Source organism: Triturus cristatus, chromosome 8 (assembly GCF_964204655.1).
Source record: "Triturus cristatus chromosome 8, aTriCri1.1, whole genome shotgun sequence".
In the NCBI taxonomy this organism is placed as follows: domain Eukaryota; kingdom Metazoa; phylum Chordata; class Amphibia; order Caudata; family Salamandridae; genus Triturus; species Triturus cristatus.
The window spans coordinates 1663667422-1663695380 of NC_140591.1; the positions used below are offsets into that span (position 1 = coordinate 1663667422).

Genomic DNA, 27959 nt, shown 5'->3' on the forward strand with positions numbered 1-27959 from the left:
AGTACAGTGTACTGTAGTGAGCAGATGGAACAGCTGTAACTCATTGCTTATAGGAAGTCCAGACTACCTGATCAGACCACTTCAAAGGATTCAGGTGATGGCTGCCAAGTAAGCGCTAAATAAATCGAGATTTGACTCGTAAACTGGCACTTTGAGGGAAATTCATTGGCTTCCAGTGAAGGAACGTTGTATTTTAAGGCCCTGTGCACAATGCACAGAACACTGAATGGCAAAGGACCTTGGTCTCTACAATAGAAAGTTGGCTACTATGAACTCAGACGAACTTTGAGATCATCCTCTGCTCGCCTGGTCTATGTACCTTCTTTTTAAGGTAGGGTTTTCCAAGTCTAAGTGGATCACTGTGGAATACTCTCCCCCTCTCTCTGAGAACTGATTCTAATCTGCTGAGTTTGAAGAGAAACTTAAAAACCTGTCTTTTCCCCCCGGTAAGGATATAATACTGATTATTCCTCTGTAAACTACTCACAGAGCCTCTTCTGTACTAATAACTTACTAGAGACATTAGGCCCGCTGGGTGATGGCTCTATAAATGGTTATTTATAATAATAATAATAACAATATTAATAATAAATATAATGTCAAAATATGAATGTAATTGTGCAATGATGATGTGTAAAGGATGGAGTCTAAACAGAGTAATTTAGATGCATTTCTCATGTTGTTTCTTTTTTCTGACAGATCAGCCATTCAGCTGCAATCTCTACCCTAAGTGACAAACTCCAGTTTCCGTCCTTCCTTCGCACTGTTCCTGGCAACTCATTTCAGAATATCGCCCTGGCACAGTTAGTAGGGCACTTTGGTTGGACATGGGTGGGAATGATTATTTCCGATGATGATGTTGGCATACAGGGAGGCCAGCAGGTGAAGATGTTAATCGAAGAAAATGGTGGCTGTGTGGCTTTTATGGAGAAAATCCACCTGCGGTACCCCAAGGAGAAGGTCTGGCGGGTTTTTGAAGTCATACGAAGACACTCAGTGAAGGCGGTTATTATTCACAGTGCAGAAGCACACGTGAAGTTCTTATTAGAAACTATTTATGATCAGAATGTCACAGGAAAGACCTGGATATTCTCTGCATACTTTGGAATATCACCAGGATTCTTCGCACATGAGGCATGGAGAATATTGAATGGGACATTGGGTCTCAAACCATACACAAACACTATGTCAGGTTTCAAAGACTTCCTCCTCCAGCTTCATCCTGACAAATTTCCTGATGATATCTTTCTTAAACACTTCTTTGGAAAAGCCTTCCACTGCCAGTGGTCAGAGGATAACAAGGATAAAGCTGTGGGGACAATGGGAGCACAGTTGGACTCTTGCTCAGGAAACGAGACCATGGACGAGAAAGCTGTATCTTTGTTTGAACTCAATGATCTGAGCTACACTTACCACAGTTATCTTGCAGTCCATGCTTTTGCACATGCATTGAATGCACTGGTGTCCTGCATACCAGGGGAGGGACCCTTCAACAATGGTGCATGTGCCAACATCAGTGACATCCAACCATGGCAGGTCAGAGAAAAATAGTGCTACACATTGTTTTCAGTACAGGATTGTAATAAAATCTATAATAATGGAGAGATTACTGTAGGCTCAGCCCACAAGAGAATTGTTTGTGAGAGAAGTGGAGATTTACATCTCCCTCTGAACATACTTTTAAGTTTCTTATAGTTCACAAGCTTTCCCAGTAGAATGTTTGGAAAGCTGTACCAGGTTCAGACATACTACTGACACTTCTTTTGGGCTCCTTTCCCCTCTGTGTGGAATTCAATGCAGTATAGAGTTCAGCACAAGTGAAATGAAGTCAACTGAGCAAATCCACAGTGTAATTTCCCTTTTTCTCATTGAGATAACATTTTACTTGTGGGTTAAATCTTCCCCCTACATCTCCATCAAATCTGTGGGTGATCCATTCCCCTTCCATTCATGGTTATTCACAATTATAATCTGATTCTGGAATGTGGCAGGTATATTTTCAAATCAAATCTCGTAAAACTTCTCCTTTTAAGGAACTCAAATGTAGATATAATCTGCTTTCAGGAAATTGGGTCCATCCATTGACTATTGATTGATTGATTGATTTATTATTAACCGTTCGATTAGTAAAAATCATTACAGTAAAAAGCTAAAATTAGAAACCCACCCCCCTTTCCCACCTGCCCTTTCCACCCCCCTCCCAGTGCCTCCTGTGAGATTAAAAACCCCGTTCCAACAGTCAATCTTATGTTGCGGGGACCTTTCAGCTTTCCATCCAGGTTCTTGATTTTGATGCGGCAGGGTTCCAGACAGAGCACTTGAAGTAGCGGTGAGATCTTCTTCGCCCATTGTTGTTTGTGGAAACAGTTTGTTGGTGCATTTGACAACTCTGATTTTGAGAGCTTAAGGAGAGTCCTTTATACTCTAGCGTCTAGAGCTTGTTCAATCAGGTAAATGAATTTTGACGCTCTTGCAAGGTGGTGTGTTTTTGTTTCCGAGAAGCACCAATCTGATGCCTCCTAGCAAGTTCTGATGCCAAGGGCTCTTAAAATGCGACTAAGCAGCCTCTGTCATTCGTTGATGAATTTTGGACAACAGCACAGTAAATGAAGCCAAGATTCCTGTTGGTAGTTGCATAGACGACATGACACAGCTCCGTCTGTTGGCTATAATTTTACTGTGGAAATTTCTTTGTAATAATTAACTTTGTGATTTCTAATAGTATGGGCAATGCAAGTGGAGGGCTTTCAATTGGTTAATCAACAAAACACTCCTGGAATTATCAAAAAGTCTTGTTTCCAGATATAACTATTCAGGATTGGAACTTAACCTTTTCAACACCCTGTCACAGAAGGCAGTATCATGTTTGCTTGTCAATATCCATTATTCTGGCAGCAGTAATGACATATAATTAGTCCACTACCTTGATTATGTTTCATCTTTTGTACTTCGGAACCCTCCAGATTTGATACTACTGTTGGGTGACTTGAATGCAAAAAATTCCAATTACTATGGGGAAGTTTTTAGAGATGAGGTCTTTGAAGAGGTATGGGCAACTCCAACAATTTCCTTTGTTATATAGGGATCCAGACAATGGAGGCATTCTTTTCTTTCTAATTTATGAGAATTAGGATGCATGATTGTAAATGGACGTTTACAATTAAAATACATGGAACCTACTTGATGAATGAATGAAATTTATAAAAAATGGAAAGGCCGATGGGAACTCCAGAGCCATTCTTTCTGCAGAAGACATGCTTCCGGCCGTCCATAATGTTATTGGGCAAGCTGCAGATAAGACTATTCTTGGAACCTTTTAGTACTGACTGTAACCATTAGCTTCTGCAGTAGTATGCCATAGACATGCAACTCAAAATAATAAAGAGTAAAATTGGACAAAATCACATAACAAAATTAAACCACATTTTATCTAAGGAGTTGAATTATATGACATGCAACACCTTTGAAATTTGTGCCCTACAAGAAACTTGGGCTACGACATCCATGTACAGGGTTGGATATAGAACCTACCAGCTGGAGGCAGTCCCATCAGCAAGAGGCCGTCCATCAGGAGGGCTAATAATTTGGGTTAGTGTATCGATCAATTTAGTCATACAGCAATTAAGAATTGATTCTCTAGACATACTTGGCTTGAAAATGGCTACCGATGATAATCGGACGATATATCTCTTTAACGTATATAATAGACCATGTCCATCACATAAGGAGTCACCATGTATTGGTAAATTAGAATCAGTACTGGATACATTGGACACAGAAGCAAGTATGATCATATGCGGGGATATGAACTGTAACTTTGAACCCATTGTTGGAATGAACAATTTATATGAGGATGAAGACAATGCTAATGGAATACCATCCTTAAACAGTAATGGGTCAGTTATAGGAACCACTTTAGCTTTTCAAATTACAAGGGTACTGGTAAGCCATGGATTGAGGGCATGCAATGGGCGTTTTCCCTCTGACAGCCCCAAGGCACCGACCTTCACGAGACGTCATTGCCAAAGTATAATTGACTATGTTATCGTTTCCATGGACCTATGGCCACATATAAAAGATTTGATGGTCAAAGATAGATTTGATAGTGACCATCATTCCTTGGAAGTTAGTTTTTTAAAGAGCTTAATAATGGAACCAGAAGCCGAAGAGGTAGGACACCAACCGGTCCCAGATAACGTTATATTAAGTAACAATCGTAGGTCAGTTAAATGGGCTTACATCTTGGGACAAGAAGACTTAGTGGCAAACATTTATAATTGTTTCACTAAAGTATTCGATACCTACAATTCCTCTGATAGTGAATCTGGACAATTTCTTAAATTGCATAAGGAGTTCTTTAAAGAACTATTAGAATTTATGACCAAAAGACCAAAAAAAGGATGGGGTGCTGTAAAATTGCAGCCTATAGGCAAACCTTGGTTTAATAAGGAATGCAGAAAAGCAAAAACAGCCCTGATAGAGTCGGTAAAAACCAAAAATTCCTTGGCAATTAAAGAAAATAGAAAACTATATAATAAGGTGTTGACCAATGCAAAGTGTACATGGGACGAGGAACTGTGGTCATGTATGCTGATGGCAGCTAAAATGAAGGACCAAAAGCTATTTTGGGAAACAGTGGCTAAGGGTAATCAAAGGGAGAAGGGCTCAAGAGAGGTCTTCCTTGATGAAGCAACCTGGATAGATCATTTTACGAATCTGTACGCCGACCAGGGGGCTGTAGGTATAGTACAGGAAGATCATCCTCTGTTATTTGATGAGGCTGATTTGTTACATATAGTTTTTGACCTAGAGGAAACAGAATTAGCAATTAATTCTGTCAAATCTGGGAAAGCCCCGGGGTTGGATAAAGTACCAGGTGACTTGTTCAAGCATGAACTTGACGTCTGGGTTCCTTATCTTAATCATTTGTGTAATACTGTTGCTGCTGGGGAACCAATTCCGGACACATGGAACGGGGCGGAAATTATTACCATTTTTAAAAAGGGAGATAGAAGCAATCCTGCTAACTATCGCCCAATAAGTCTTTTAGATATTACTCAAAAAATCTATGCTAGGCATATTTTAAACCGTATAAATTCCTGGTTGGAAGAAGAGCAAATTTTAACAAAATATCAAGCAGGTTTCAGAGCAAAAACAGGAACCACTGACCAAGTTCTAAGGCTCTGTTGCTTGTATTGGAAATATGTTACTCTTCGTAAAGGCCATTTATATGTGGCATTCGTAGATTTACGAGCTGCATTTGACCTCATACCGAGAGAACTTCTGTGGGCATCACTGAAATCTCAGGGGCTCCCGTTAGGCCTACTAAAATTGGTTATTGGATTACACAAGGACAACTTTGCAAAGGTTAGGTGGGGTCCTACTGGGGAACTTACAAAAGCTATCCCTATAAAAAGAGGAGTACGCCAGGGGTGTGTACTGGCGCCAACCCTATTCTCCCTGTTTGTGAACGACATACCATCATACATGGAGTGTAGTGATAACGATGCACCAAGATTAGGGGGCGAACGGGTCTCTTCACTTTTATTTGCAGATGACACCATCCTCATTTCCCAAACACCACGGGGCCTTCAAAATTTATTAAATAGATTTCAGTCATATTGCTCCTCGAAGGGCCTAGAAATCAATACTAAAAAAACGAAATATATGGCACTGAGTCCTCACAGGAATTTTAAGAAAAATCTAATGTTAAATGGCCAGAAGCTTGATTATGTGCAGAATTTTATATATTTGGGTGTCTCTATGGACTCTTCTTTAGCATGGAGGCCGCAATTAGAAAAGAATAAGATTATTTTTAAACAAAATTGTCTACCAATCCTCAAAAGACATAAAGAATGCGCGAATAAGGCTGTGACCCCTGCCCTAGAGATATTTAGGTACAAAGTACAATCAGCGGTACTATACGGGGCGGAATTATGGGGTCCTGCATGTAGAAATACATTTGAATGTCTCGAGAACAAGTTCCTTAGGGGGTTGTTAAAAATATCTACAAATACCCCACTAACACCACTTTTATTGGATCTAAACCTGAAACGAACAGATCAACATGCAATATTAAGACCGTTATTGCTGTGGGTTAGACTGTGGACGACCACAGAACTAGTAAATTACAAGGAAGGCTTGAAAGAAGTTATGGATCTTGATAGTTGTAACAAAGTTTATTGGCTCAAGCATGTAAAAAAATGGTTAGGCATGATTGGACTAGCCCATTTCTGGAATAACCCTGAGGCTATGAACCCGTGTTCCAAGAAAATTGTTAAACTATCTTATTGGTCACATGTGAGCCATGAGTCAGTATACACTAGAATCCATGGACCATTAACAGAAAGCTTTTTATTGTTTAAGGATGTAGCATCTTTTGAACCCTTTCTAGATGAGATCCACCCACCTTTATCAAAAACTCTGTATCTCAAATTTAGATATGGCATTCTTAGAACAAAGGTCCTTGAAAAAAGCTGGGCGAAAACAGGAAGTGATCTTTGCACTTCTTGTACTTATGGTATAAAGGAAGATGATTTACACATACTTCTATTTTGCTCAAGCTATGCAATTCCAAGGAAAAAGTGGATAGTTCCACTCTGCCATAGAATAGGTTCTAGATCCTATAAGGAGGCTGGTAGAATTTTAAAAACCGACACAAGTCAGGTGATAGTCTTTGGAGTCAGTAGATTTCTTCTGGCTGCTAACTTTATTAGAATAAAGTTGGGTCTACTTTTTTAAGGAAAAAGGGCGAGGAGAATGAGACAATATATCACTACAAAGTTCAAAAATGAGATTATGGTATTAGAACATGTAATTGTTGTTTTATTGCCCAACCTGGAGGATGTTGTTGATGCTTTTTTTCATGAATTTAAAAAATATATACAAAATGTACTAGCGGTTTGTGATTTAATACTTTTTTAGATTATTTTTAAAAAAAAACTATATTTATTATTAATCATATTTTTTAATATTTAAAATTTCCACCCAGGTGAAATGTGACTGATAATGCATTATGGAATAATGAAATTGACACTCTGTAGCATCGGATATTATGAATAGGTGGCTTACTGTATCCCATTGCCATTTTGTCTTGAGTTGGTAATTGTCAAATGTAAGAAATGTTTTTTTTGTTCTTTTATGATGCAAATGCGTCGAAATAAAGATTAAATGAATGAATGACATGCAACCAATATTAGTCGCATGTCTGATAAGGGTCAAAGATAAGATTTTGAATTAAAATTAGATTAGACAGAGTTAATACAGTGTTCTTCAATTCTGTACAAAATTATTCTGTGTTGATAACAGTGTTTGACTAATAGAATCTTGATTTGAGACTTTCACGCAGAACATAACATAATTTTGTATGCAATTGAAGGACATTGAACTGGGATTTTTCTGGACTAATGGGGTTGCGCCGATGGAGACGTTCTGATTGATAAACAATTAAGCTTATAAATGAACAAGAAGCTTCATATACAACTTGTTGCGAATATAAGCCCTGAGAAAGCTTGTTCTGTAAGAGTGAAACGCATTGGCTACATGCTTTTATTTTGCAAAGAAGGATGTTTTATCACAAATCTGTCTCAAGATGTCTGAAGCTTTAATTTTGAACTCTATGGATTCATTGTGGGATGCTGCCTCATCTCAGGGGTTTGGGCATGGCTGGTCCCACTCTTGAACCAATGGTGTTTGCTACTGGGTTGGCCTGTAGAGCCTAAAGTTATTTTGAATGTTCCTGAAGCTTGGAACCATAGTAGAGCTGTAAAGGTTGTTGGGTGGTTTGATCATGGTTGTTCCTACTCTTAGACCGGTGGTTGTTGCCTGATTAGTCTGTGGAGCCTGAGGTTTTTATGAATGTTCTTGGATCAATGGAGTTACAAAGGTTGTTTATTGGTTTGACCATGGTTGGTCCTACTCTTGTGGATGTTGCTTGGTTGGTCTCTGGAGCCCAAGGTTGTTTTGAATGCTTTTGGAACTTGGAACCACAAAGTTATAAAGGTTGTTGGGTGATTTGAGCATGGCTGGTCCTACTCTTGAATAAGCCTGGGTGGTGAACTATGCTCCGCTCGCGGAGCTTGCGAAGTTTAGGTAACTTCGCAATTCGCGTAGAGCGCGAAGTTGCAGATTGCTACGCAATCTACCGCGTAGCGTAGTAGTTTTGCTTCCTCGTGCGCTCAATATTCATTCTCGCGTGCGCTGTAACGTCTTACCGTGATTCTGCGTTCGCCAACTCGCTTTTCTGTCCATTCGCGTGCGCCACGAGATTTGGAATGTTGCCGCCCGATCCCGCGAGAGTGTGCAAACGCGAACACGTCATTCGGACGCGCGAGCTGACTTTCGGCGGCTGTCTTGGTAAGATCGCGATCCCGAACATGCAAAAACTACAATCTGGCGAAGAAAATCTCTCGAGCTTCATAAAACCTTCTCGAAAATGATTATTTTGCTCAGAAAAACTCCTCAGATTGTGATTTGGCTGTAGTCTTTTGTGCAAGGAGTACTTTATTTTTTTTTACTCTTTTTTTCAAGAGGAAGGAAGTGCCCCTGAGTCTCCAACTTCCTGTTCCTGTCCAGCAGGCTCCTCCCAGTGCTTTGTCCATGTGCTGTTCACTTTCATTTGGATTTGGAGCTGGAAGGATCACTTTTTGTGTCTGGCTGCTGCATCATACCATTGGATTGGATTTATTTGAGGACATTTTAATTTGAGATTTAATTTTACAAGTAAGTTGGAGAATTGGTGTACATGTTTGTTTCATTGGGGCTTGTTTGTACCTACATTATTCTGGGATTTTCATTGGTTTTAAAAATTATTGTTGTGGGTGACCTGTACTTTCAATAGGGGCCTAGTTGTTTTTCTTTGCAATTTCAGCCAGTAGGGTACCCATTGGTCCATGTTTCTGTGGTGTCTGTTGAATTTAAACATCATGTAGGGGATGGATGGCATAGGATTGAAATGCTAAATGTGGCTGTGGTGTATTTCACGGTTTGTGTGTGTTTGTGTGTTAAATACCTTTGTTGGATGTGTGTGCTTGATGTGTAACTTCTTTCCAATCCTTTCGTAGCCCTGTTGATTTTCATTTTTGTATTAAAGCTGTGTTGTTTTTAGGCCTGCTTCAGTTCATTGTTTTGCATGGCCTGTTGTGACTGTGAGTGCCCATGTGGCATGTGGCAATTATGTGGTGGTAGTTTAGTAGTGTGTGCTTCTTTTTCCATAAAGGCCTGCATTTCTTTTCTTTGTTCCCCTTGGCTTATGCTTGTTGTTGTTGTGTCCTGGCCATGTGTGTGGCGGCCATTTTGTGAAGGCAGGCAATGTGCTTTTGCCATAGGCTTACATTGTCTGTCTTCCATTTCTTCCACAGTTTGTGTTGTCTGTTGAATTTTAACACCATGGATGGCTTTGGATTGAATTGCAAAAGGTGTGTTTTGGGGTGGAATTGCAGTTTTTGGGTGTGTGTTAAATAAATAGGGCTTTTCAGCCAGTAGGTAACCCTATGAATTCAGCTCGCGTACTTTTGATAACTCTGCACAGCGTGACAACGCGGACTTACAGTTTTTGTCATTTTCGCGCTCTCAATATGCATGTTCGCGCACGCGATAACGACTTTTTGTACAGTTCGCGATGCCGAACACGCAGAATTTGCAATCTGGCAAACAATATCTCGCGAGCAACATAAATCCTTCTTGAAAACGCTGATTTTGTGCATTTTGCTGTAGTTTTGGAGCACGGAGTCACTTTAATTTTTAAAAAAATATTTTTATTAGAGGAAGTAAGTTCCACAGAGACTCCACCTTCCTGTTTCTGTCCTTTGTATTCACTTTTTTGTTATTATTGTGGTGGGTGGCCTGAGCATGTGGGTGGTGGCCATTTTGTGAAGGCAGGCATTGTGCTTTTGCCATAGGCTTACATTGACTGTCTTCCATTTCTTGTTATTGTGGATGGGTAGCGGCCATTTTGTGGAGCCATCCAAGCAGTGTGCTTGCTTTTGCCATTCTGTTCCAAGCTTGTGGCCTAGTCTGCCAGTAGGCCCAGAGGTAGTCATCCTCAAATCATGGGTGCATAAAAACAGTTTGTGTTATCTGTTGAATTTTAACACCATGGATGGCTTTGGATTGAATTGCAAAAGGTGTTTTTTGGGGTGGAATTGCAGTTTTTGGGTGTGTGTTAAATAAATAGGGCTTTTCAGCCAGTAGGTGACCCTAGGAATTCAGCTCGCGTACTTTTGGCAACTCTGCACAGCGCGACAACGCGGACTTACAGTTTTTGTCATTTTCGCGCTCTCAATATGCATGTTCGCGCACGCGATAACGACTTTTTGTACAGTTCGCGATGCCGAACACGCAGAATTTGCAATCTGGCAAACAATATCTCGCGAGCAACATAAATCCTTCTCGAAAACGCTGATTTTGTGCATTTTGCTGTAGTTTTGGAGCACGGAGTCACTTTAATTTTTAAAAAAATATTTTTATTAGAGGAAGTAAGTTCCACAGAGACTCCAACTTCCTGTTTCTGTCCTTTGTATTCACTTTTTTGTTATTATTGTGGTGGGTGGCCTGAGCATGTGGGTGGTGGCCATTTTGTGAAGGCAGGCATTGTGCTTTTGCCATAGGCTTACATTGACTGTCTTCCATTTCTTGTTATTGTGGATGGGTAGCGGCCATTTTGTGGAGCCATCCAAGCAGTGTGCTTGCTTTTGCCATTCTGTTCCAAGCTTGTGGCCTAGTCTGCCAGTAGGCCCAGAGGTAGTCATCCTCAAATCATGGGTGCATAAAAACAGTTTGTGTTATCTGTTGAATTTTAACACCATGGATGGCTTTGGATTGAATTGCAAAAGGTGTTTTTTGGGGTGGAATTGCAGTTTTTGGGTGTGTGTTAAATAAATAGGGCTTTTCAGCCAGTAGGTGACCCTAGGAATTCAGCTCGCGTACTTTTGGCAACTCTGCACAGCGCGACAACGCGGACTTACAGTTTTTGTCATTTTCGCGCTCTCAATATGCATGTTCGCGCACACGATAACGACTTTTTGTACAGTTCGCGATGCCGAACACGCAGAATTTGCAATCTGGCAAACAATATCTCGCGAGCAACATAAATCCTTCTTGAAAACGCTGATTTTGTGCATTTTGCTAAAAAGACTCCTCATGTTGTCATTTTGCTGTAGTTTTGGAGCACGGAGTCACTTTTATTTTTTAAAAAATATTTTTATTAGAGCAAGTCAGTTCCACAGAGACTACAACCTCCTGTTCCTGTCCTTTGTATTCACTTATTTGTTATTATTGTGGTGGGTGGCCTGAGCATGTGGGAGGTGGCCATTTTGTGAAGGCAGGCATATTGTGCTTTTGCAATAGGCCTGCATTGTCTATCTTGCATTCCTGACCTTTTCTTGTTTTTGTGAGTGGCCTGGCCATGTGGTGGCGGCCATTTTGTGGGACCAGCCACTGTGCTTTTTCCATAGGCCTCCAAGCTTGTGGCCTAGTCTGCCAGTAGGCCCAGGGGTACTACTCTTCAATCATCACGGGTGCATGGAAGTTAAACAACTGTTTTTGTGTTGTGCGTTGAATTTCAACATCATGTATGGCTTTCGATTGAATTGCAAAATGTGGGCTTTCCTTTTTTCTGGGGTATATTTAACTTTTCGGGTGTTGTAAATAAATGCCTTTTTATGTGTATATGTTCGTTGTTGTTGCTCCCTGATGCTGCATCCATCCCATGTGATGCACAAATTTTTAGGGCAAACAGGCTACACTGCATTTATGTTTTTGTTCTTTGCTATTCTTATTCTTCCTGAGTGTACACAGTACAGTAGTACACCAGGAGCCCTGGCCTTGTCAGTCTCATAAATGGCTATACTGTTGTTGTTCACTGACTTAATAAAATGTAATAATTGTGACCACCCACCACACACTAAGAAGTTATATATTATATCAGTTTGATTGTACTATCTATTGACTGATGTTCTTCTGGCTTTTTTTGCTTTTAGGTGCACAAAAGACAGAGGAGGTGTGTCATCATCGCCCGTTGTGGTGCCAGACCGACGTCCTGCTGCTGTACACGACGTGACATGTGAGTGACCTGACCAGCCATCTCTGCAACTTGTGCAACTGAGTGCTGTTTTGACATCTGAAGAAGATGCCCCCAAAGAAAGCAGGTAGCAGCTCCTCCGGTACCAAGAAAGTTGCCATGGAGAAGAAGGAACAGAAGAAGAAGGAAGTGCCACTTAAGTCTGGTGTGCCTCCCAAAACCTTTTTAGGGACACCAAAAATGACGCCTGCAGCAGCGGTGTCCAGGGGCCAAGCTGGTGGCAGCACTTCCGCATCAGTGGGCCCAACCCACCAACCCAGGCCCAAGCAAATGAGTGTGGAAGAGGTAGCCAGCCTAATGGAAGAAAGCAGTGATGCTGAGCCTGAACTAAACTTATCGCTATCTCAAAGTAGTACACAATCAACGCAGGAGGGAACACAGCAGATAAATGGTCAACAACAACAGCCGCAACCACCGCCCGCAATAGTAGCTGTCGTTCCTCCCGAAGTAGGGGCAGTTCAGGAAATTGAGCCTCATGCAGAGGAAGAAGAGGAAGCCACTCCTTCAGAAGTTCCATTGTCTTCCAAATCCCCAGCAAGGAAAAGGAGGGTTAGTACATCAAGTTCTTCGCCAAGCCCCCCTTCTGATGATCTAGATGCCACTTGGAAGCCACAAACTGAGTCTGAAAGGGAGACACGTCACAAGAGTAGGCATGGGAAAAGGAAGGTTCCAGAAAGCCTTACACTTATGGAGGTTGATGTAGAAGAGCAGGATGATGATGATGATGATGATGAGCCAGTCATCACGAACATCACTTCCGGCCCAGAGGAGATGGAGACCAACATTTTTACACTATCCAAAATGGCTGCGAGGGATGTAGCACACATACCTCCAACACAGGTAACACCAACACGACCTCCAGCTTCCATATTTACATTAGCAAAGGGCCTGCAGCGTCCTACATCCAGCACAAGCACCACCTCAGCAGAAGTAGGTAGTGGTACTGCACAGAGTCAAATTCAACACACACCCTCCAGTTCATCCGGCATTGGAAGTGGCACCTCCAGCAGGAGACAAAAGTTAAGCTCCCCAGTGTGGGACTTCTTTACGGTTAGTGGAAAGGAGGAGAACATTGCTATATGCTCCATTTGTCATACCTCTGTTAGTAGTGTTAAGCTTGGAACAAACTATGGTACCGGAGGCCAAATGACCCATCTGAAAAAACACCACGCATTCCATTGGGAGGAGCACCTTCGTCGCATAAAAACTGGAACCATTGCTGTTGGTGGGGATAAATGAGTAGAAAGTCCACTCACGGTAGAACAGAAAGAAGAAGAAGAGGGAGACATTCTCTGTGGTAGTGGTACACAAAGTAGCCCTGTCCCCAGCACTGCAGTGGTAACGCCCACATCCTCAGCAACATTTCAGTGGCACAAGAGTAAGAGTCAGCATGAGACACGAAGGAGTACTGCTTTTAAAAAAAGTGCGACGTTGAGCACAGGAAGGAATACCATGTAGCCTACCATTCTTAGCATGTTTACTAGGCCGGAGGGACAGTATGAACGCAACCACCCAATAGCACGTTTGTACAATGCGAAGCTGGCTAAAATGTTAGGACAGGACCTTCTCCCTTTTTCTTTTGTTGAAGGGGTGGGTTTTCAGGAATTTGTGACAACCATCTGCCCAAAATGGAAGATTCCCAGCCGCTACTATTTCGCAAGAGTAGCTGTTCCAGCACTACATCACGATGTGCTGGAATTGCTTGGAAAAGCCTTAAAACTGAGTGCTGTTCAGAGTATCCACCTGACAACAGACATGTGGACCAGTTGCCAAGCCACTGATTACATGTGCATCACTGCACACTGGGTCTCTTTTTCGGGTGTTAAAGATAAGATATCTGAAGGTGTTGTTGACACCGCTGTGATTTTTAAAGACACTCGCAAACATGCAACTGTAGCCATGTTTGCTATGGAGAAATCTCACACTGCTTCAAACATTTTGGATGAGTTTAACAGCAAGGTGTTTGAGTGGCTGCGACCAAGAGGGCTTAACATTGGTTTTGTTGCCACGGACAATGGCAGTAATGTAGTTAGGGCCATGAAAGATAGTGGCTATTTCAGGGTCCCGTGTTTGGCACACTGCATTAACATTGTTGTTCAAGACTTTCTGAAAAATAAAGCAAAGTCAGCAACTTACTAACCACCTACAGAAGAATATGCACACATTTCAACCGTACTTTTAAAGCCCGGAAGCAGCTGAGGGTCATTCAACTTGAGCATAAAATGCCAGTCAAAGCACTCATACAGGAGGTGCCAACACGTTGGAATTCAACTTATTACATGCTTGAGCGTCTGTTTGAGCAGTACATACCACTCAATGCTTATGTCATGAAAAGGTCAGGAGATCCTACTGTGAAAGGCATGACCGTTGAGATGGTCCAATGGGACCTCGTTAAATGCCTGACAGAGATGCTACTTCCTTTTGAGGTCTTCACACGTGAAGTCAGCAGGGAGGAATGTACTATGGGCCAAGCTATCCCATTGTTGTACATGCTAGAGCAAGAGCTGAAGGAGGTGTCAGAAATGTACGCAGGTGTGGATGACAAAGTAGATGCATATTATTTGGCATTACATTACTGCCTCAATTTTGGATCCACGTTACAAATTATTGCTGAGCAGTAATGAAGTAATTCCTTTTTCAGAAGTGGATGTTTCCAAGTACAAAACTTTGATAGCTGAGGAAGCCACTGACTTTGAAAACAAACGGATCTTAATTAGAGGCCCGCCACCCCAGGGCAGAAAAAGTACTACAGGGCACCCAGAGTCAAGTTCTACTTCAGAGCCTGAGAGCAGTGCGTTTGCCTCCCAGGAGTCAACAACACTGCCAGCAATAACTTCAACAACAGCACAAACAGGATCATCAGCCACATTTAAAAAAACGGCAGGTGATTGGTTTCAACGGAAAGGGTTTTGTACGTCCATCACTGATGAAAAGGCAAAAGAGGCCAAGCAAATCGGAGCACCCCTGAACATTGAGCGGATGGTTCAGGTCTATCTAGATGACACAACAGAGGTCTTCCTGGAGCAAAGCCCATTGGTGTATTGGTATGGGATAAGAAGCCAATGGCCAGTGCTCAGCAAGCTGGCGATAAAGTATGTGGCTTGCCCTGTTGCAAGTGTCTCTTCAGAGCGTGTTTTCAGTGCAGCTGGTGCCATTGTTACTGTGAAAAGGACCAGTCTCTCGCGCAAAAGCATGGAGAGGTTAACCATGATCAAAATGAATCAGCACTTTATACCACCGGAGTACAAAATACGTGAATCACAGCAGGAAGAGGAGAGCGACTTCGATGACATAAGTAGTGGGTTATTACATGACGTACTTCTGTCCGAACCACCAGAGTTTGAGGACGAGCTCCTCTTCCCTGACAACTAGGCTTTCAAATTGTTCTTCCTTCCTTTCTTTGTGTGTGTATCTGTTTCTCTGGTTCAAATCTAATCACAACAAATCCATCAACAGTCTCCTCTTTTTATTTCCCTATTGGAGTTGCACGTCTGTGCATAACTGTCCACTCCACTCCTCAGAGTTCTGCTCCATCTTTCTTACTCTCCCTAAATACATTTCAAGCAAGCCAGATATTGGATGGAGATGGAGAATAGTACAATACATGTTGCCTCTAACAGTCCCTCCATAAGAAGTGAAACGTGACTACAGCTATATTCCGTTTTGTTTCCAAGCCGAAAGAAACTCATCACTGACTGTCAGAAGGCTAGGCATCTGATCTGACAGCCAAAGAGAAGAGCAAGACAGGTAATGATTATTTTGGATGATGGCATGCATTGCATTGGATGCTTGATGACTACGAGTGAATGTGCATGAAGCCGAACTATACTAGTTTATCTACAAAGTAAAAGTGACTCAGGTGACAGTCAATGTTTCCTTGTTGTTTAATAACCACATTGCACTCCTACCACTGCAGGTGCCGGCCAATATCCGTTGCAATTTTGTAATATGGAATATATTATAAACTTAATCAGTCACTACAGACTGAGTTGGTGTTGGAGAACACGTACCACACGGTCATGATGCTGACCATACTATCTTTGCACACAGTCAGTCAGTTGGATCGGAGATAATTGATCGAATAACTGCGTTTCATGGACTGCCTTAAAAGGTAAACAGTTTCAACAAGAACCACAGCAGACCTAGGCTACATGTCCGTGTAGTGGTGTGGACTGGAGTAGAGCGTAGTGGTATGAGGGACAGTGGCGCATTGATTTAGTCACTTCATTTGGAAAATGCTAGGTTGCTGCAGTGCATATGCCTTTTGACTGGCTCTGTCAAAATTTAAGGTAAATGGGGGTAGGGTGCCTGGCCTGTGCCGTGGTTGGCCTGTTCTGTGCTGGCTCCTGTCCCGTTTTTGTTGTAGCTTAATGCTGTAGAGTAGACACTATGTATCCAAGCCGCCTCAGTCTGAAAGTGTTCTCTCAAGAGTCTTGTCTTCTCTTCTTGCACTCCACTGTAATTGAGTTTATTTTTTTTTATTTAGTTATTTTTCAATACCCCTTTTGTTTTTCCATCTACTCTTACAGGCCGGCCTTTAACCTGTGCTATAGTGGGAGAAACAGCACACACTTACCTTACCAATCCGTATCAGGCAGGCAGTGGTACCCAAGATTGATGTGTGGAGTGTCCATGGAAGGGAGGACCAAGAGGAATGACGAGAATGATGCAACTCCACATTTGGACCAGGATAATACAGTAACTTTAGTATCATTCATCATTCGTCTTTAAATGTATTTGATTCCTTTTATCTCTTCAATCTTTACGACTGTGTGTTGTGGTTTGTTTGTTAATTGATCCCTACAACTATTTTTTCATTTCCTTTGCTAGCTTGAAAAATAAAAGTAAGCCCGGTACAGCATGTAATTTGGTTCGCTCTGAGGGCAGACAGGCAAGGCAAATTTCATATTTATAATTTCTGCCCTGTACAGTCTAATTGTGTAGTAGTAGTTAATAAGTACATCTCATTATCATTAAACATCAAGTTCTCTTCATCATCATGCATGCATTTCCTTTTTCTCACTTTATAGATTTCTTTGATAATGGATCATGGTCGTCTTCCAAGATTGTGTTCTACTTTTGTTGTGTCCATGCATACTGTCTGTTTTTCTTTGTCAAACCTTTCCCAAAACCCCCCTTCCCATCCATTCATCAATCCCTAACCCTCTTCCCCCGGGCTGTGTGATTTATATTGAGGTGTGATGTGACTACATTGAATGTACACCAACAATTGATCACACGCTTGCCGGGGCAGATGTGGTGAAAGCAACACTAATTAAATTTCAACTAAGGCAGGGCAAGGATCTTCTTCTGCTTGCCCACCCATGCTGTACTTTACTTTGTTCTACTACTCCTCCCACAGTTTGTCTCAGTCAAGTGACTTTCTCTTTCTTTTTTCAAATGCTATTGCCAGTGTCTACTACTACCACCACAATAATGGCATCTTCTCCATTCATTTGGCAAACCAACCATGCAGCCATCACTGTGCCGAACTTCATCATCATCAATCACAGGTAAGATACGTTTAGTGGGAGGTATAATGGACTAGGAGGAGAGACTGACAGTACTAGTATGACAATTAAAAACAACTCAGTGAGGGGTACCACATTTATCTGTTTGTGTGTTACAAAATCGGCAGATCTTTTAAATCAAACACTGGCTACGGGCATGCAGCAGCAAGGAAACAAAGTAACAAAACATGTGACGTAAATTGAATTCGTAAAAAAGTAACCCACCACAAAACATTAACATCGTATGTTTAAGTAAATAATATAAAATGTAATATACCCTAACAAAAATAAACTATCCTACTCTGACCTGACCCACCCCCCTCCCTAACCCCAACCAATGTCCAAAACGAAAGTCAAAGTCCAAAATGTTCGTAAAAAAGTTAAACCCCAACACCCAAAACCCACCCACCAACAAAAGGAATTTAAAAAGGGGCAAATGACAAGGTCCTTTAGTCAGCGGGCCTTCAGGTGTTTATCCACAAGGATTTTGACACGCTCCTCTAGGTTCTCCTCCAAGCGGGCCATCCGGCGGAGCATGTGGCGACGAAATGCCCTGCAGTTACATGCAGGGTGGGGGGCAGCAGTGGTAGATATCGAGGCACGGCGGCGGGCGGCTGCCGGACCACGATGCCGTAAAAATGGAGGCAGGGCCTGACTGGGGCCCGGGGCATTGGAGGAGGCTGCAGCTGCAGCCGCCTCCTCCTCCTCCTCCGCCTGAGCCACCAGCCGGCGATATACATCGCAAATGGTCTCCAGTTTACGGCACCGAGCCCTGGCTGCCAACTCCTTCCTCGTTGGCTTTGGTTGGGAAGGAGTATCAATATCAAGAAAGAAAAAGAACATGTTGTAACCAATACTCTTAGCCAAACAGAAACACTAAATTCATTCAACACATAGTGGCACTGTATCACTAGCAAGCACAGTACATAACATTTGTGATTTGGTGGTAAGTATCTATACTCCTACTTCCTCGGACTCTAACATTTGTGGGAGTTTCCAACATTATACTCGTACTATGTACTCCAGTACACACCAGTCGTGTTGTTCTTATCTCTAGTTTAGCGCAATTACATAACCTTGTTGTAGCCGGCATGCCAGCTCAGTCAGCTAAGCTTGCACCCAAGAGAAACAGATATGAGTCACATGATGCAGACTCACGTTAGTTTAATTTACTACTAATGTCTGCAGGTGGGGAAGCTCATATTTTTGTATTACGGCCGGTGGCACTGGCCATACTCTGTCTGTTACATGAGGGCAAATGCTCAATTTCACTTTCACCCTGCCCTGGGTACTACAAAAAGGCTGATTATTTATTGGATCCAATGATCATTGCTTATATTATAGATGGTAATACGACATCAGGTCAGTAGCGGTCGGTGGTGGGAGTGCTGTCGGGCGGTGACGTGGGAAGGTGCAGGGTGGGGGTAGAAAACTATGGATTACGGACAATCACAGGTAATTAAACAATACATATAAATAAATAAAACAAATTTTGTTGCACGCACTGCATCGCATTTGGCTGTACAGTGCGCACAATGAAAATCATTTTATTTATTTTTATGTTTACTTGCCTGTATTTGGCCGTAATACATAGTTTACTTCCCACCCACCCTGCCCCTCCCCATGTCATCGCCCGCCAGCACTCCCACCACCGACCGCTACTGCATAGGGTACTTTGCTTTCATTGATTGTGTAACCAACAGATAGGCCACCCTTTGCAGGCTGGCTGACACAATCGAAAATACATTAACAGAGGTAGGGAGTGGTCCTCGGAGTCGGAGGAAGGCGCTTCGGCTTGATAATGTATATATATATATAAGACGTGCTTGCAAACTACTGCGAGTCAACTGTATTCTGAAAATACTACTTATATTCCCCTCCGCTTTGCTACTCTGGCACAGTTTCTTTTACATTTTCTTCAAAAGTAAGACTCTCCAGTGACAGTCTCCACCTATGCTGTCTATTGATGATAGTACATCCAGGCATACATCCATTAAAGTAAACGCCTATCCTTCTTTTTTATATATCTCTTAACAAACCTTAGTTGGTTTCACCAACAACCACCCATGCGTCCGCTCCTTCCTTCCTTGCCTTGGCTTTGAGTTTGAACCAAACACCGCTGATTCTTGCTATCTAGTACTATCCACCCATACTGTGTCGCCCACCCAGGCAGGCATCCTCTTTCACCTTCCACCCATCCTTCAACAACCCATGCATCTGACCTGATTACTATCAGCCACCTATGCATGCTTCCAACATATCCTTCTCTGTGTAGCATTCACCCGTATTCTCGCCCCCAAAGCGGCCCGTCATCAGAAAACAATAGGGTCCATTTCCGCGTTTCCTCGACGTCAGGGCCTCCCAAACTACAACTCCCTACAGGCACTGGGTCGCATCAAGAGGCCTGCACTACATAAGCACTTCCGCTGGAGGCGGAAGGTGCTTGTCAATCAAAGATCACGTGGATTTTCAGGGCGGAAGGTGCTCCCCGCCGGACTCCAGCAAGAAGCATTTCAGCATCCCTTCCAGTGTCGGGCCGAGTCCCGAGCTCCTGGAGGAGCAAGCATTTCCAATGTCGAGTAAGAAACGCCACGAAAACGGAAGGTCTGAGGCACAGGTATTCACGGGGAGAAGAGCGTGTTTGCCTTTCTAGTTGTCAACATAACTTTATCGAGACTCCTCGAGGCATACAAAGTCCTGGTGTGCCTTTTTCCCTTTAACCAGTGTAACCTTTCCGAGACTGCTCGAGGCATACAAAGTCCCGGAGTGCCTTTTTCCCTGTTACCCCGTCTAACTGTATTAAGTCTGCTCGAGGCAAACAAAGTCCTGGTGTACCTTCCTGCTGAGTACGTAACATTTCCACGAAACGCCCAAGGAGAGGATACTCCTTTGCTTAGGAGCACCGCGACCTCTGTGGTTACTCGGTCACGGGTGCCCCCCTTTTTGGATCCCATCATCTGGCCTCTGAAGAAGCTGGTGTGAGGAGTGTATCACATCACAAAGACGCCAGGTTCAGTGCTACGCACGCTAGAACCCTAGGACTCTGTTTAGGAAAGTAACCACACACTCCTGTGGGAGTAACAGGAACAGTGTGTTTAACCCTGGTCGGGGTATTTTGTACTTTGGGCAGTCTAGGTAGCTCAAAGGTAACAAGATTGCTAAGCGCAGGGATTGATGTAAAGTCCCAGGACACAACAGCACTGGTGGGTAGAAATAAGGTAGTGTGATATCTCTAACGAAAGGTAAGAATTCCCCTCCTCATCTGCTGTCTCTCTCATCCTTGTTCTGCAGGCATCGATCTTCCAGGAGAAGATTACGTCCCCGACACAAAACCTGAAGAGCTCCTATCACTGGCCTCATCTTTTTTATGTTATCCACTTCCCTTTTTCCCCCAGGCCTGATCTCACGCAGATAGGTTGTCTTCCTCTGCTGGGGATTAGGTTCTCGGGAATCAGGGACTTACTCATCTATCATCGTCTCTGCTGGAATCTCGGATCCAGGTTAGTGGCGTTCTAGTTGACATTTGTGCTACTGACAACCTGGCTTATCTGACACTCTGCCAGTCAGTCATATTATTTATCTCGCCCGTCCTTCCACCCTTCTTTCCCTCTTTGTTCAACACATCCATCAAGGTCATCTGATCTGAGTTTGTCTTCTCCATTAAACCTTCACAGCTGAGTTGGAGTCAGATAGAAGAGGCCATTGGTTACTCAACTCACGCTGCTAATGCTAAGTAAAGCGTGTCTTCTTCAACCGTTGTATAATGTTCACTACAACTTAATAAGTCGTACAGTACAGTGAGTGAAGTAGTGAACACACTTCCTTCTAATAGTAATGTCAAGAAGTAATGAATATAACTTACCACCGCCGGCCACTGCTGCTGGCTCCCCCCCTGTCTCTCCTGCAGGTGCCGCCAGTTCTCCCGCCCCCTCCGGAATGGCCGCATCACCATCGCCGCTGGCCCCGCCAGCACTGGTGGTTGGTAGTATGCCTAGAAAAAACATTACACATTTTTAGATGCCTGTAAACCTTCCCCTATTTTATTAGTGTTCACTTGGAAAATTGAAAAAAAAGTTAATACAACATACATCAGCTCTAGACAGTAAGTACAGTCAGTAGACAGACACTAGTAGTGATATGGTTCCTAGGGTCATCTAGTCCTACTCTACTCTTTTGAAAGTTAGCCTGAGCCATGTGTAACCCTTTTAGATTCATCGTGTCAACTACTACTCTTTTTGGGCATATTTAATTATACCTCGCAGCTTATTGACATGTGCAGTAGACGCCTTTGAGGCCAATGACGGTTGCGTACAAGTGAAGAGGTCGAAAAAACAAGCCACTTTGTTATTGAGTTTGGTTAGTCCGTATTGCTTAGCCATAACATACATGTTACACTTTTTGCCATGACTGCAAAATGCTTACATTCATCAGTATACTATCTAACATGCAGCATTTTTCTCATATAATAGGCGGAAGATTCCCTCTTACAAACCAGAGATTTGCAGAGCTTATGATGCATGATGTAACCAGTACTTCTACGTTCTACGGTGAGGGGTCTTCCAGAATTCAACGGATCTTTTGTCTTGTTCTTGTTGTCCTGCACTTGTAAATGTTTACTGTTTTAATCTTATGCTTTTTGCTGGCTTATTGACGATGGCTGTAGTAAAATTTCATATAACGACGTACAGAGCTTGTTACTTGTTTCAAGATAATAAACCTTTTGAACTTACACATAGACTCTGTGGTATTTGGTGTGGTGGGGTGGACTTACACAAGTGAGTGAGCAAAAGGGTGTTATGTTCTGGGTTGTCTGTCTCAGTCATCATCAATGTGTATCTTCTTCGTGGGGGGGGTTGGGAGTGGGACCCTAATGTGAGACACTATAGCTAGTCGGTCAGGGGATCATGGGTTCTTCGAACTGAGGTGTGATGAGTAAGGTCCAACCTCCCATCATCAACATCCTATTTTGTTGTGCATAGTTCTGTATGTGGCTCTGCAGAATCACTACACCAGTAGTAGTATGTACTATCCGATCCAAAATACTAGTCAGATATCTGGTTGGGCATTTTGTTTGTGGGAATTGTCAAAGCCTCAACATTAAGAAGACTAGAAGAGGACAACCCAAAGGACAGGACACAGTGGATAGAGCTGTTGGTCAATCTGAGTTTTACTATTCCAAAGAAAACCTTCAATAAAGAGTGGGCAACTGTGCAAGCTTCGCTACAGACAGAATAATAGTAGTAGTTGTAGTACAGAGAGTCATAGCAGAGGCAGTTAGAAGGAACTTAGTTAGAGGCAGGGATAAACAGAATTTGGAAACAGATAGTCAAGGTCAAAGAAGCTTTTGTAAAAAATAGAATTAGAAAGTGGATCCATAATTTATAGTTCGGAAAAAAAAGATGCAGTAAAAGTTAGGGAAATAGAATTGTTAATATAACCACTGGAGGACTTACTGGGGCCAGCAGCAGGAGCCTCGGTAGAGGAGCGGTCCTGTGGTTGTCCCGCTGACTCGGACCCCGTCTTCTTGCCCCTGGGTGGTGCTGATGATCATGTAAAATATAATAAAGAAAGAGACAAACATTAAGGAGTGCTGTGAAACAAATAAATAATTGGGAAAAATAAGTCAAAAAACATTTTAGGAAACAACAATTGCAATAAAATTGACCTATCTAATCAGATTGATCGACTACTGGGCTGCTTGCTGGATTCACGGATCGTCTACTTATTTATGAACACTCCAGTGTTCCATAATCATTCTGATTACAAATACTAACGAAGCCTAGTAAGTACCACCTGACCTACACCACCTATTCCAGACAGGCCAATTGTTCACTAAGTCTGCATTTCCATTTTTTTAGCCATCAAATGCATAGATGAGATGGAGGACACATGCATACATTTTTGCATCCATACAACAAATTGTGGGTTGGTTGCATGATTCTGATCTAGTTCATCTACTGACTGACCCTGCTAAGACTACCACTCACTAAACAAACTACAAAAGGTTATACGGAGGACTGGGGTAAGCAGCACTCAGTGACAGAGGAGGCGTCACGCAGACCGCGTAAAACAATTATTAACTAATACTAACTAAACCTAGTATCCAATATCCATCCACCACTATTTCACAGGAGGACAATGGAAGGACTAGAGTCTCTCAAATCGCATTACCTAACTTCAGTTCTCTAAAATAAACTCTTACATTAATCAGCACAAGCTAGCGCAAAGTTGCAAACAAGTAAGAGTAGCACCGAGCACCTGGGTCCTACAATCACAGAAGATTTTGATTTTTGGAACGTAATTTACCGGCAACGCGTAGCACGCAGCAGTAATCTTGTTATTTGTCAAAAATGTAATTTATACACAATAAGTTACTCACCAAGCCCAACGACCTCAACTCCTATCAGGTCCAACAGGTCCTGCTCCCGGTCCAGGATGTCAGACCCCCGGTGGGCCAGCTAATTATGGGTGCGCCGGACCCCTGAGCACCGGAACACTGCCCGGCGCACCTTCGCCCACCGACGGTGACGCTCCTGGGTAGCGTACCCGGAGCCGGGCCTGCCGCCTGCTGCCAAGGTCAAGGGGAGGTCGCGCTGAATGAAAAAACAAGGGCGGCCACCTCCGCCTCACCAAAAAGTTGCCGGGCCTGCACCCCTGCAGGACGCATTCTGCCGCAAGGCAGGCGGCTCTTGTCCGCAGGCCCCTTGCCCTTTGCGCTAGATGAAGATGTGCCCTTGGCCATGGTTCTGGGGTGGGTGAGAGACGGAAAAGAAAAGTTAGAAGGGGAAAAAAAGTTAGGGGGTAGAAGAAAGAAGTAATAAAAGTAAAGCAAACACAGTAAAAGTAGAAGTAAAATGCAAAATATAAACTTAGGGAAAGAGAGAGATGGATGATAACTAAAAAAAGTCAGAAAAAATGTTTTAAATACTAAGGATTACAACGATTAAGGGAGGATAGAAAAGTAGGCCCAGAACCATAGCATAGAGTGAAAAACAAGATGGCCGCACCCATTCGCGACTGTGTGGGTATGTTTGCACGATATTTCTCACGAACATGCAATAATCATCGCGAACAAGTAAAATGCGCTCCCGAACACGACATGCGCATCGCGAACACGCTATACGCGACCCAGAACATGAAATAAGGCATCATGAGCGGTTGGGACAATTGAAAAACAAGATGGCCACGCCCATTGGCGACCGCATGGGTAAGATCGCGAGATATTATCCCCCGAGCATGCAAACAGCTCCCCGAACACGCTCACCGCGCTCCCGAACAAGAAAAAGGCATCGCGAACGGGCGCCCCAAGCAACTACGCACGCTCGCGAAGCTACGCGTAGCTCGCGTAGTGCAAGAACATCTACACGTAGCTTCGCGAAGCGCGACTACGCGAACTACGCCCAGGCTTACTCTTGAACCAGTCATTGCTGCCTGGTTGGTCTGTAGAGCTAGTGGTTATCAAAAATGTTCTTTAAGATTTGGTTCCATGTAGTTCTATTATTGATTTAAAAGTAAACTGTAGTTTTGGCTTGGAAACCAGGGCAGAGCTTTCAGGAGCAGGTGATACTGCTGAGTTGATTAGGTCTGACTTTAGTTTAGTGATGGGCATAATGTTACAGTGATCCAATTAAAAGACAACAGTGACAGGAAATTATAGTCTGTGAGCTACATGCACTTGTCATGCAGCTTGCAGTGGTCTCCTTCCACCACTAAATCGACAGAAACAAAGAAAGGGACAGTACATGGACAGCGACAAATGTCTTTCAATCATGATCGGGCAGGTGAAAAATGATGATGAGTGGTGGGGCAATTAAGAGTCTTCACCATTTGTGAATTCATTGATTCATTTTTGTGTTTCCTGCCCCACCAGACCTACTCCTAAGGACAACTTTAAAATCCACATGTGTAAAGCACGAACAATCACCCGTAAGGGTCTCTAGGCGCTGGGGGCCATCGGGAAGATTAAGCAAGCTATTGCCCAGAGTCACATGGTGCTGGGCTAATCTGCCTCCGGCACCAGGGATTGAACCGTGATACCCAGATTCCGGAATCAGTCGCCCTGGCCGCGGCGCCGCACCTCTGACACAGCTTGAATGCACAGGTTAAATTGCAGAACAAGGAAAAGCTGTCTCTAATCACTTCTAAAGCTGCGGATAATAGATAAGTTCTAACACGTAGGACCCATTATCAATGGAAAAACCAATGGAAAAACCAATGCAATATCTGAGTTGGTTTGCAAAGCAAGTGAATTTTTTATTCTAGCTCACACCCGCATTCATTGTTAAAACTATGGTGTATCCAAGTAACTTTTTGACTTAATGTATGTGCTGCACAGAGCACTATAACATGAAACGGTGATTCAAACTTTAGGGTTGTATTTCTGTGCGGGCTGCCCCTTTACTCTGAACCATCTCCTTAAAGCCTTTGCAAAAAGGGTACCTCAACAGAGACACTCACAGGATGCCTTCTGGTGCACCATTGACCTGTACTTGCAGGCAGGTTAGGGACCTTCATCCCAGGGGCATCAATAGGCCCCTGGCATGCTATGTGCTGCTTCTCAAGGCATCTGTCAGTGGGTGAGCTTACTGTACACATCTCCTAGGGGCGCACAGTTAGAGCACCATACAAGGGTCTTTGGCTCATGTGCCTCCATATGTTGTATCACTCATTGCCCACGGGCAAAGCCATTCCTTTTACTGCAGAGGGGCCACTGCCCCATGTAAATTTAGTGATATTGTATGTATACCGCACCGGTGCAATATGTGCATCATGGAAGGAGATGGACAAGCTTCTATAGTATGCGAGTGCTCTGGTAGGAGAAAGCAGAAAACCTATCATGCTGAAAGAGCACGTGGATAATAGGGCTCCTGGGTAATCTATTGTAGAATAATGTAACTTCTGACACAGAATGTGACGAATATTGGATGATGCTGAATGTAGCCCCACTGGAGGCAATGGAACAGCAAGTGTAAGACGAGGAGGTGGATCAGACCTGGGATTAGAGAGGAAAATAGAGCAGTGTAGAGGAGATTAACTTCCTTGTAATGATCTATGTTTTGTTGTGTGTCATAGATTCACCATTATCTGAAAAATCTGAAATTCAAGAGCCGCAGTGGCCATGACATATTCTTTGATGAGCATGGAGATGTCCCCGCCTCCTTCAATATCCTCAATCTTCAGATCTCTCCAGATGAAGAATTCCGAATGATAAAGGTGGGGAAGATAGACCCCAATGCCCTAGAAGGCAAGAAAATCACACTGAACATGAGCAGCATTGTGTGGAGCGACGGATCCTCAGAGGTAGGCAGTTTCCAGGACTGATTCCCCGGTGTGGAAGAAGGCTGACAGGACTTGTAGCTCCTTCTGTCAGACCTCTCCTGCTCTTTCACTTTGTAGGACATTCTCAGGTGTGGGAGGATTCTGCTGGGACTGGCAATACATTCTGATTGACCTCTCCTGCTCTCTGTTGGTACGACATTCTCGGGTGTAGACGGCTGACAGGACGTGTACCCCATCTGTCTCACCTCTCCTGCTCTTTCTCTTTTTTGGACAAACTTGGGTGTGGGAGGCAGCTACCGGGACTGGTGACCTCTCCTGCTCTTTCTCTTTGTCAGACATTCTAGGGTGTGGGAAGCAGCTGGCAGAACTGGTGACCTCTTCTGTTTGACTTCTCCCAATCAATGTCTCTCTTTGTAGGACCTTCTCAGGTACGGGAGGCAGCTGCCAGGACTGGTGACCTCTTCTATTTGATCTCTCCTGCTCTCTCCTTGTAGGACATTCTTGATGTGGGAGGAAGCTGCTGGGACTGGTGACCTCTCCTGTCTGATCTCTCCAGCTTTCTCTCTTTGTAGGACAGTCTCAGGTATGGGAAGTAGCTGCCTGGACTGGTGACCTCTTCTGTCTGTCCTCTCCTGCTCTTACTATTTGTAGGACATATCCGGGTGTGGGAGGAAGCTACCAGGACTGGTAACCTCTTCTTTCTGACCTTTCCTGCTCTCTCTCTATGTAGGATATTATCGATTGTGGGAGTCAGCTGTCCAGACTGGTGACTGCTGGTGTCTGACCTCTCCTGTTCTTTCTTTGTAGGACTTTCACATGTGTGGGAGGAAGCTACCAGGACTAGTGACCTCTTCTGTCTGACCTCTCCTGCTCTCTGTCTATGTAGGACCTTCTCAGGTATGGGAGGCAGGGGACAGGAGTAGTGACTTCCTCTGTTTGACCTCTCCTGCTCTCTGTCCATGTAGGAACTTCTCAGGTATGGCAGGCAGGGTCCAGGACTGGTGACCTCTTCTGTTTGACTTCCCCTGCTCTCTCTTTTTATAGGAAATTCTCAGGTATGGGAGGAAGCTGCCAGGATCAGTAACCTCTTC

General features: G+C 43.4%; 1 protein-coding gene across 1 annotated transcript in view; it reads left to right on the top strand.

Annotated features, from left to right (window-relative positions):
- The window catches only part of LOC146808515 (extracellular calcium-sensing receptor-like), a 107346-nt gene that overhangs the window by 53518 nt on the left and 25869 nt on the right, over nt 1-27959 (top strand). Inside the window, exons 4-5 of the mRNA XM_085623970.1 lie at nt 700-1536; nt 26662-26889. Of these exons, the coding sequence (XP_085480096.1) occupies nt 700-1536; nt 26662-26889 (1065 nt within the window). The remainder of the gene's footprint in view (nt 1-699; nt 1537-26661; nt 26890-27959) is intronic.